This window comes from Hippoglossus hippoglossus, chromosome 6, assembly GCF_009819705.1.
Source record: "Hippoglossus hippoglossus isolate fHipHip1 chromosome 6, fHipHip1.pri, whole genome shotgun sequence".
Classification (NCBI taxonomy): domain Eukaryota; kingdom Metazoa; phylum Chordata; class Actinopteri; order Pleuronectiformes; family Pleuronectidae; genus Hippoglossus; species Hippoglossus hippoglossus.
The window spans coordinates 2,039,164-2,050,568 of NC_047156.1; the positions used below are offsets into that span (position 1 = coordinate 2,039,164).

The 11,405-nt window shown below is 43.3% G+C and overlaps 1 protein-coding gene and 1 long non-coding RNA gene across 2 annotated transcripts in view; both read right to left on the reverse strand.

The window, feature by feature from the left end:
• Nucleotides 1-7,889, reverse strand: part of LOC117763267 (aminopeptidase Ey-like) — a 16,205-nt gene extending 8,316 nt beyond the window's left edge. The window contains exons 1-10 of the mRNA XM_034588246.1: nt 6,694-7,889; nt 4,797-4,939; nt 4,541-4,674; nt 4,093-4,213; nt 3,470-3,624; nt 3,127-3,240; nt 2,901-3,044; nt 2,732-2,797; nt 1,152-1,217; nt 864-1,012 (exon numbers count right to left, since the gene is read on the reverse strand). Of these exons, the coding sequence (XP_034444137.1) occupies nt 864-1,012; nt 1,152-1,217; nt 2,732-2,797; nt 2,901-3,044; nt 3,127-3,240; nt 3,470-3,624; nt 4,093-4,213; nt 4,541-4,674; nt 4,797-4,939; nt 6,694-7,295 (1,694 nt within the window). The 5' untranslated portion in view covers nt 7,296-7,889. The remainder of the gene's footprint in view (nt 1-863; nt 1,013-1,151; nt 1,218-2,731; nt 2,798-2,900; nt 3,045-3,126; nt 3,241-3,469; nt 3,625-4,092; nt 4,214-4,540; nt 4,675-4,796; nt 4,940-6,693) is intronic.
• A 2,259-nt stretch (nt 7,890-10,148) lies between these two features.
• Nucleotides 10,149-10,564, reverse strand: LOC117763268. Its single transcript, XR_004614130.1, has 2 exons — nt 10,449-10,564; nt 10,149-10,409 (listed from the first exon to the last, which is right to left on the reverse strand). It is a non-coding gene; the product is annotated as an uncharacterized LOC117763268 (long non-coding RNA).
• Nucleotides 10,565-11,405: the final 841 nt, after the last annotated feature.

Sequence of the window (11,405 nt, forward strand, 5' to 3'; positions counted from 1 at the left end):
CTCCCATAGACTCTGTGGTCTGCATGTTGGTTTACAGATTCAGTCGCCACAGTCAGAAACCAAAAGTACACATTCAGAGCAATATCTAGACCGGTGGGTTTAAACTCTGAACTCTAATCTCGTTGCGAGGCGCCTGTTCTCACAGCGTTGTAAAGTGATGACATCACCTGACGACAGATTCACGTTTCAACTTTGGTCTGAGGAGAGATAGTGGAGGTAAATCCAAGCCTGGGACATATGGGCTCTATTCATGCCAAAGAAATAAGATTTCATTTATCGCTGAACCTGCACAGTCTGTTTTTATATATGTGTAACATCTAGTCGCTATAGTCACAAGCTAGTTGCTGACGTAGTGTGTCTGCTGTTTGGTGCTTGGCAGGTGGTGTGCAGTGGTTTTATTTGGAGTTTTTCTCCACTGAAAACAGTTGTGCACTTTCTCGGAAAATTCAGTGGGACTGGACCATGACGGCAAATAAATCTAAAACAATTCGCTGAAAGAGGCTAAAGCCTTGTAGAGTCGAGGTTTTCATTGCAGCTCTACTTTATAAAATGTAAACTGTGGGGCCCAGTACTAAACCTTGTGGGACTCCACATTTAAAGTTACCACCAGCAAACTGCATTGTTGTTTGTTTTCCAAATTAATATTTAACCTTGTATAAACTATCATTCCGACTATATGACTGTAATATAGATAATACATTTTTTGATCTGGAAAATACATGGAAGATACAACGTCTATAAATATAATTTCAACTGGATTCTTATTGTACGATCGTTAGCATCACAAGTCGTAACAAACTGAAAACTGTGACGTGATTTGCTTAAAGAAATCGTCAGAGCATCACTGCGACTTCAGCTCAAACCTCGATTCAGAAGAGTCGTTGAACAGGAAGTGCTTCTGGTCGAGCTGTCCGCTCGTCGTGTTGATGGTGACGACGGGATAGCCAATTTGATTGGTCCACTTGTGCATCACCGTCGCAACCTCGGTGTGACCACCATCCTCATCCACGGCCTGGAAACAAGCCACATGTCAATTTATATTTTACCACTTAAATACTGCAGCATAACTAACAATTATTCAGACAATAGTATGAACATATTTATCATCTCAAACAAGGGATGCTGAAATTTGTCTAAATTGAGGACTTAACCTTTTGTATGTAATCCCACAGGTTCTTCTGGTCAGTGTTATTGTACCTGAAGTCCGAGAGGTACATCTGCAACACACAAGCAGAGGGAATGAGAGAGGCAGTTTCCTCCTGCATTCAAACTAACGATTCCACAGAGGAGAGTTTGTACTGGGAGTTTATTTGTTTCATATTTCTGCACCTGCCCGTTCTGTTAGAAACTCAGATCAGGTTTTACTCTCTTGCAGGAAACAAACAAAACGCTCTCACTGAGGACTGTGAACTGTGTCTTTGTGTTTTCCCTTTGCCACAGATTAAAACCAGATGTTGGAATGTTTGACCTCGGAGACACAGTAATGCCATGTTATTGTCAACAAATTACAATTTTGATATATGATGAAATATTTGTCCACTGACGCTGGAATAAAGTTGTGCAACTGAGGGCACGACCATTCCGATCTGGGAGAGGGCTTTTGTTGGATTACCCGGGAATTGAGTGCAGTGCTGGGCTGAGGGTTCCCGTCCGAACGCCGGAGGCTCGCTCGCCACAACCACAACCACGCAGAAACCACACGAAATGCATCCGCTCCACTGTGTGAAATCTGCAGCGCATGCAATGACGTGAGGCCGACTCTCGGCAAACAAACACAGCAACGAGCCACAAACACGCTGCAGCCACTTATTCCCAGAGCCAATCAGAACACTCTCTGTGCTGTGACACCACCTGCTCTGAAGAGGGGAAACGAAAAGAGTCAGCAAATCAATCGGCTGCTTTTCCTCCAGCTGAAGGAAAGTGACGGAGCCTCTTGGATTCGGAAACTCTTTGGTTGGAAACCAGGGTTACACAATATTACAGGGTGTTCATGTGATCTCTGAAGCGGAAATTCTTTTTGACTTTTCTCACTGCCAATTAAAGCATCTAATTATAAAAAACTTTGGTGTGGTGGTTTGGTTCCCCTCCCATGTCGTATAAGTCGTACTTTATGGTGAGCCAAAAAAGAGGCTTTGCCAGGACTCTGTGGAGCGAGTTAACGTCCATTATGACGACTTTATATAAAGATGGATAACATGGAAAGTGAAGCCAAATCATCTCGATCGCCCCCTGGTGGCTGGTTGCAGTATCGGACATAGATATAGTTTAAGGAGAATGTGTTTTCACTCCTGTCTCTTTGTTTTTTTGTTGGTCTGTCTTCAAGTAAGATTACAGAAAAACTTCTGGACGGATTTCCGGGAACTTTGGTGGAAGGATGCAGTGTGCGTCAGGGAAGAAGATGTTACATTCCGGTGCAGATCCAGGAATCTTTTTTCTTTTTCCCAGGGAATAAGTCGTGGATCTTGGTTTTTAAAAATCCGGCACATTTAGGGGACTGATGTCTATGAGTGTGGGTAACTTGGTGCAGCTCGATGGAATTTAAGGGGCCTTGTCGGAGGTACGAGCTCAACTGAGTGACCATTCTAGAAAGATATTTGATGTAGAAGAGAGATCCTCTCTACTGACAGTATCCGCTGTGATGACCTGCTCCGTGAATCCTCTCCAGAGACGTTTCTAAAGATTACAGCTCAACTTCGGCCAATCTGAGAAGACGGGTAAAGTTAGTTCTTACATTGATTCCTCGGTTGAACACGTTTTGACCCACGATGTCTGCCAGCATTCTCAGCACCATTGCCCCCTGCAGAGTAAACAAACACAAAAAGCATCCGTCGTGAAATATATATAGAGAAAGAAACATATCTAGTGTAAAATGTTGATTCCGCGGCGAGGTGACTCTGTACCTTACTGTAGGTGATTGCATCAAACATTTCAAGGATCTCAGAAGTTGTCTGGATGTCTTTCTGCGGAGCAGTGAGCGGATGGGATGCAGCCAGAGCGTCCTCCTCGAACGCCATGTGGAGGTCCAACACGACAACCGAGTCTTTCTGCAGAAAGCAAACACATGTAGTTTGTATTTGTATTGTTTTACTTCGCCTGCTGTGAACGTCCCTCCACCTCTCGACTTACCGTTTTGAATGACGGCTCGACGGCGTCCACTGCAAAGTAGGCCATGTAGGTGGCAAAGCCCTCGTTCAGCCAAACTTCGTTCCACCATTTCATCGTCACCAGATTTCCAAACCACTGTCAAAGAAATGGGAATAAAAATCATAGACACTATCGTCAAATTCCAACACACAAACAGAGACAGTATGTAAATGATATGTATTAAATCTATTAAACTCATTCAGTAAATCCTCCTGAATCCATTCACGGGTGAACACAGATCAGAGTCAGGTCCATGATCCAGAATGATCTCATATCATTTTAGTTTTGGTCACAGGTGAAAACACAAAGTTCTTCTTGCTCTAACCTGATGAGCTAGTTCATGTGCGATGAGAGTAGCGATCAATTCCTTGTGCAGCAGCGAGGACACCCCCTCCTCAAAGAGCAGATATCCCTGCTGGTACGTGACCAGTCCCCAGTTTTCCATCGCCATAGGGTTCAAGTCTGGCAGAGCGATTTGGTCTAATCACAAAGATGAGGACGAATGTTACAATCAGATCAGAGCTGGAGGAAAAACTCATCGATCAACTCAAACTGCTTCTCCTACGGTGCACAAACATTAAGGGAAACACACTTTAAATCAGGAATTCAGCAGATACAAGAACAAACACACGGAAAAAGATCTGATACTTTTCCAAGAAGAAGAACTTAACCAACAAATCGTGAGGACGAGGAGGCCAGAACCCTTTAGATGTGAGACACTGTGTGTGTAGCATGCGAGTTTAATCCCGTGTCGGGTCACGGGTCAGATGTTAACGGGTCTTTGAGTTGGAGATAATCATAGGTAACGGGTCTGATGCGGAGCTTGGAGAAAAATGGACCCGTGCATGTTGTTTTAGAAACAAGTATAACATCTGCTGCTGTCAGTGAACTTCAGTGGATGAGCTCCTGAAGCCTGGAGCTGACACGAGGCCGTTCTCAAAGTCTTACACAGCTTTTTCAGCGAGTAATTGATTCCAAACTTCTCCTCGTAGAACCGGAGGATCTTTCCGGTGATGTTGGCGGCGTATTGAGTGTGTCCTGCTGCGATGGCCTCGGGACGAGCAAACGTCTGCACAGAAGAAACGTGAAGCAAACAAGGTTATTTTACTGTAATTCAAACATGTTTTTAAATAGTAGGAGCGATATATGAAATATGAAATTCTTTGTACAGGTTCAGGAAACATGAATTCAGGTTAATGATTTCTGTTCATGGTGCCGAAGGGTATTTTAATATGGCAGTGAAACTACTGTCTGGAATAAGTTTATTCAGCGAACCTCAATTTCCAAATGTTTTTTGTTTATTGGTAAAAATCCAAAACAGGCCATTGTCGACACGATATAAACATTTAAATTGAATTCACCTCGAATAATAATATATATATATATATATACATACTTGAATGTCCACACGTTCATGGGTGGAGGGAATTGATTCAAACTCTGAAACCGTGAAGGCAAGAAGGTACGTTGACATCCTCGGTGTCGGGTAGAAACGAGTGTATTGCCACTCATCGTCTATGATGCTGGAGCCTGAGACGGTGGAAAAGAAGAAGGAAGGATGTGTTTTATTCTGTGTTCACGTTTATCTCGAGCTGCGATGTGACCAGAGGAGTTATTGTACGTGGTCACCTGAGTCTTTGTGTTTTTCCCACCTGATGTTAGTGCGTTTCCCAGAGCCTCGGTGCCTCGCCTGTGGATGATGGAGACGTGAAACACAGCCTTCATATCCGGCTCGTCGAAACAAGGAAACACTGTCCTGGCAAACGTTGGCTCCAGATTGGTGGCGGCCAGGAATCTATGAACACAGATAAGGACGGTCAGCAGTCCATCGGGTTCATGTACTGAAGGAACACACGATGAAGAGGGCGGGATTCACACTTGATAAAGAACATGTGGTGTAGTACTTCTAAATGATGAGCACCAATAATGTGGTGGTCACCGTTTGTCTGTAACACGCACAGGAAGTCAGATGCACAGCTGGGACCACTGAGCAACATCATAGCTACAGATTCCACAGTTTGAGTCTCTGAATTTAAATGAATGTAGAGAAAAGGGGAAAGAACAAAACCCCAGTGAGAGGGGACTGGGGGAATATCTTGTTTCCTGGAACAGAATAGAGAATAAATCAACCCACACGAGCACAATGTGTGGTCTGTCGTTACAAAGGATCAGTTACCGATCTCACAAGACACTGATAAAGTTTGATTGTCCTGTATAAATTAATTTTTAATCTAGAATCCTGGATTTCACAAGCGGACAAACAAGACTCCTTAACAAAAGCCAATCTGTACTGTTTTAAGAACATAGAAATAATACTAATGATAATAATAACATATAATAAACCTGTCAAAACACAGTTACACGGTGCTTTACAAGTCAAAAATGAAAAAGTGAAGCTAAACAATAAGAAACAGTTAAAAAGCAAAAGATAACAAACTATTCAAAAGCAAGATAAGCAAAGATAAACCAGATTTAATAAGACGTTATATTATATGATTAAAATAGACGAAAAACAAGGTGTCAGAGGGATTTTAAAGAGGATAAGGAGGTTGATCTCGTCAGGGACACAGTAACACAGGAACACAGAGTGGGGGCGCTCTAACAGAAAAGGCCTCAGGCAGGACAAACAGAAGGTCCCACAAGTAGAGCAAAGAAAGAAGAAGAGGCACGAGCGACCAGGGAGTTGGACAAAAGCACTGGAATAGACAGAGACTTAATTACAGGGCGGGGCCGACGATCACAGAACCAGGAAACAACACGACAAAGACGGGAAGAGAAACAAGGAAGAGACACACAAGGTGATAAACTGTGCGTCGGAAGATAATCTGAAAAATGTGTTTCAAACTGGGAAAAGGAGTCGGAGCAACAACTGGAAAGTCGGCGAAAAAGTTGGTACATGAAACCAATTTACATAATTTTACACTCAGCTCTTAACAAAAGCTTCTAATGTGAACTTGTCAAATGTTAATTTGCAAACATAGTAGATAATAGAGATATTTTTATGATTAACGTTTGAAATGATTTATCTGCCTGTCTCACCCGACTCTTTATACCTTTCTACTTCTTTTTATATTCTATTCTATTTCGGCATCAAACAGCCTTAAACATCTTTACCAATGAATAATGCTCTCGGAGTAATTAATCACATTATTTTAAAGTAGAAGGACGCTCAAACTTTTTATTTGGAATCTGCACGAAATTGCACACACTCATAAATATCAGTCCCATGTCGGATTTTTTTTTTATTATCCTCTGAGAAATCAGCAAAATGTCAAAAAAAAAAAAACCACCTGACGTCTCAATGTTAAAGAAAAAAATCCTGGATCTGCCCCCTGACCCGTTTTCATACCAAAATTTAATGCGTTCTTTCCTGACTTAGACGACATCCTTCAACCGAGTTTCATGATAATCTGACAAGTAGTTATTACGCAAACAGACTAAACTGACAGAGTTGTTTCATTTCTCTACAGACAGATTCCACCAGGACACGTAACAACAAGCAACGATCACAAATTCTGCACAAAGAAATTCAAAAGCTTTAAACTTTACCTCACTGGGTTCATATCGCCTTCATATTCAGGGACACCTTCTAAATACGTGCTGAGGAACAGTCCATCCATAGTCCCCATTGACTCTCCCTTAAAATTCAGAAACAAACTGTAGTTTCCTCCTGCCTCCAACGCCACATTCAGCTGGATCTCCATAAAATCTAAGTTCCCAGGATCCACCACGGAGGAACGTATCTCCTCATTCAGGTTGTCTCTGTTCTTCACCACCGAGTCAGAAACTTCCAGCTCTCTGCTGTGGAGGTAGATGCTGCTCGTCTTCTGGACACACTTGAAGTAAACTGTGGAGTTTCCAGTGAAGAGGGTGCTCTGGTTGGGACTGGTGACGTTCACCACCTCAATGATCCGGGTGTAGAAGTGAGGCTGCAGGACGACCTCGTAGCTCTCAGGCACCAGGTTCCTCGGCAGCCGCCTGTCAGGTGGCAGCTGCGTGGTGGTGGGAAGGAAGGTCGGACGGGGTGTTGGGTTCATCGTAGAAATCTGAGTCGTGTAGAAAACGACCATGGTGACGATGCCGGCGATGACAGAGATCGTTAGGACGACACAGGCCCCGGCGATGAGCTTGGACTTGCAGTTCTTCACCATGGTGGCTGCTCCCTTCACTCAGTCCTGGAGGTCTGGTTGCTCCTCTGGTAGAGATGAGGCTGACGAGTCCCTGAGCCTGTGTGACTCTGGTCTGCAACATCTGATCCGTGCACATCTAAGTAACCTTCCTCCCATAAACAGGGCTTGGCCTCAGCTATTAATGGTCTGTACCAAGATTAAGCATTAACTTGGGCATTGACAAAGGAGCAAAGATTAAGGCTCATGCTGTGAGGAGGGCGATGTTCATTGGTCTCGTTGTAAATAATCAGTCAGATTGCGCGCTCCCACATCTGGAGGTGGTTACTGTGTCTTCCCACTAATGCAGGGGTTACGTAAACCTCGAGGAACACTTTATCCACACACTGCGCTCTGCAGCCCATCACACACATCCCGCTCCCTCTCTGCGAACACAGCACACCCTGATCACCATCACATCTTCACCGGACACCAGAGCTGCAGGGGAGGACATCCTCTGCGACTGCAGGAGAGTCCAGAGTCCTGTCCTCAAACTCTCCTCCTCCTCCTCGGGTCAGGTCACACAGGGGTCAGAGGAGTGGGGTCCGAACACAGGTCCTGTGAGACTGACAACCTCCCAACAAACCAGAAGCATATGAGGAGAGCAGTGCTGAGTGAGCTGGTAAAGACCGGGGGGCGGGGGCGGTGGGGGGGCGGGAGAGGTGGAGAATAGAACACGGAGAGATTTGGGAAATCACTGAATTGGCTGGAAAGCCCCAAACCTCAGGAAACCGTGACCACCACACACATGCACACATTCCTCACCTCAGGATAGGAAACAACAGCACAACGGCGTCCATGTAAGAAAACAGCTGTGTGCGGCGCCAGTTGTTTCTACTGAGAACAGATGTTCCTGTTGAAGGGTCAAGGAGAACAAACCAACCCCAGCATGTTGAAGAATCCCGATAGCTCCACGTCGGAGGCCAATCATCACCACAGCGAGGCCGGGTGCAGGTGGAGGCCACTTCCCCTGGTCTGAATTATACTTCACCCCTGGTCAACGGGGATGTAATGACTTTTACGACACTTGTGAGAGCACGTTCTGGTGTTACTTGAAAAAAACGCACACCATCATAAATCGCTTGCATTTAGTCGAGAGGTTTTAAGAGCGAGGCAAAGCAAATAAAAAATATCATGAAACAATCCTCTGGTGAGCCTTTAAAGAAATGCTCCGTGGATTCCGGTAAATTCAAAAACCTTGTTTTCTAATGCGAGAAACGTCCGAAGGACCAGATGTTACAACATCTGTCACAAGGTTCTACTGACGGAGCTGTCCCCAGGTAAATTATTCATGTTCACTGTGTAACACACACACACACACACACACACACACACACACACACACACACACACACACACACACACACACACACACACACACACACACACACACACACACACACACACACACACACACACGACATCACTTTGACTTAATCTAATTTCCCGGAGACTTACTTCTAACCTGAACATGTCACCTTAAAATTAAATGATTTACTTTTTGTCCCCATAAGGCAGAAAAGTCCCCGTAATGTTAGTGTGTAAACAGGTTTCCTGTCCCCACAAGGTGAATGAAAAACACCCAGAGGTTCAGAGGACCGGAGAGAATTCTGTTGCTGTAATTTAATCAGAAATGTTCCCAAGTTTAAAGGTGCACAGGCAGGTGAGGAGGGAAGGGATGAAGTGCGGTGAACAGGTTTGTGGTGGTAAAGGTCTTTCAACAAACACACACACACACACACACAGGGTCATAATTCATAATAACACCACACCCCAGCACAGAAAGTCATAAACGACAACAAAGATACGAGTACAATCATTTATGAAGATTCGTGTGGAATGTTCTACACTCAAACGTCTCATGACATCAACAACAACCACACACACGCACACATTGATTCTGTGCACTCTGAAGAAAATAAATACCCTCATGCACACGTCTGCAGGTACTGAAGTGATCAGCATCCGCTGGTTCAAAGACACAGCACGAGTTCCTGTTCGCCAACTCTTTGACGAGAGGGTCCCCTACTGACGAGGACCAGAACTGCAAAGGCACTGACTCCAAACAGATTGAGGCTCATGGTTAAAAAAAAAAGAGAACGACAGTAACATTTCACAACATCGTAAAATAAATGGAATTCCTGATCATAAACAAAAACTTGATCCTTTGAAGAATAATTTGGAAGCAAAGGTTCAATGATTCATGAAATCAAGACGTGAGCTCAAAGCAGCGGTTTGATTAAAGTGAGTTTGATCAGTAACAGTAACATAGTGTTGCCTTAAAAAGGAAACACAAAATCAAAGTCCAGATCACATCGCACATCGACCACACAACAACACAAAACAGGCGATCTTAAAAAAAAACAGGTGCAAACTTGGTCCAGCACTGAAATGTAATAAAACCTCTGCAGCGCCCCCGACAGGCTGTGATTAGAATTACACCAGATTAATACTGAGGCCCTCGGGTCAGAGTGGGGATTCAGAAGCAGCTCGAGGTTTCAGGTAATTCACAACGAGGATCTAGTCTCAGTCAGCAGCCGTTCAATACCTCCGCCAAGGACGTTGTGTTGATTTAGTCAATTTAAAATTTGGTTTAATTGAGGTGTCGGATGTTTTCTACTAACCTGCATCTACCACTCGTGTGTCGCTCTGATCGTGTGGGTTCATTGTTCACTTAGATTTAAAGTGTGATTGAGTTTAAGGGAGTTTTGGGCCTTAGCAGAGGTTCTGAGTGACACTCTAGTTTAAAGGAATCTTTTTGTTTTGAGCCTTTTACTCTACGCAGATGATCATTTTTACTTCTGTTGCTAAAATTGTCATGGTTCAAATGTTTTTTAAAATACAATTATCGTGTCTTCGAGCACACGATCACTTAAGCCTCCATTTTAAATATCTCTCATCTATATATCTATATGTTTTCTCTGTAAAGCTTCATCAACCAGAAACAGTAAATGTTCGTCTGAGGTTAAATACGACTGAATTCCATCAATGACCGAATGACAACAGTAAAAAAACAGTACAGTACATATCGCTTTTACACAAATGAGGAAATTATATTCTTGATAATCGACACTTAGAATAAAGGCAAAAAATATTTTTCTAAATTAAAGTGGAATATTTTTAAAATAAAGCTGTAACATAGTTTTTTTTAAAAAAAGGAATATTTATAGAAAAGATTCAAATATTTAGATGAGTAAGACGTAATATTCCATTGCTAAAATTTTCAGAAAAAGTGGCAATATAATAAAAATAAAATAACTGTTGGTTTTATTTCATATTATGAAATTTTCTTGAAATGATTCAGGACTTTATTCCTGACGTACTGAGCTTCTTCTCAAAAAACTTTAAATGATTTAATTCCAGAAATTACAACTTTTACTGAACACTGACTTTAAAATAAAATAAAAACTTTAAATATTTTGCCTTTATTCTGAAGAGTCGAACTGTCCCTCAGCCCCGGTGCACTGTCAGTTTCACTCAAGCTGCTTTCAGAGCTGCACTGAACATCTGGACATGTTCCTGAGGGGCTGCATGAGAGAACCCAAGAGTCTATTGATCTGGATGTTTTCTGGAACCTTTGCTGCCAGCCCCCTGGTGTAATATTCAGAAAATGTGAGAGTGAGTCCACGTGAGAACACCTCAGGAAAATGTCCAGAAAATGAACAGTGAGCCGAGTAGATGACGTTTCTAACACGTGAAACTGGAAGAACACAAATCTGTCAGGAGGTTCCAGATCTTTTGGTGATGAGGGCCGACGCCGGTGTGGATGAGCTGTAAACAACAACACTGATCTTTCCACAGCAGAGTTTATTACGTCATGTCCGGCCTCCTGCGGCTCCACAGGCTCCGCCCCTCGCCTGAATGTTCCCACATGTTCCTGTTGTTGTGAACGAGTCGGACCCGACAACCTGCTGCTGCTGCTGCTTCACAGGCAAAAGACAAATGTTGGAAAATGTCTGCACAATATTTTCTGGAAATTTTGCAGAGTTCATGTCTGAAAGCAGCTTTAGTTTTAAAGGCATTTATCCACAACATGGAGAAGCCACCAGTCTTTTGATTATACATGGGCCATGCACACGTCAAGATGTCATTGAT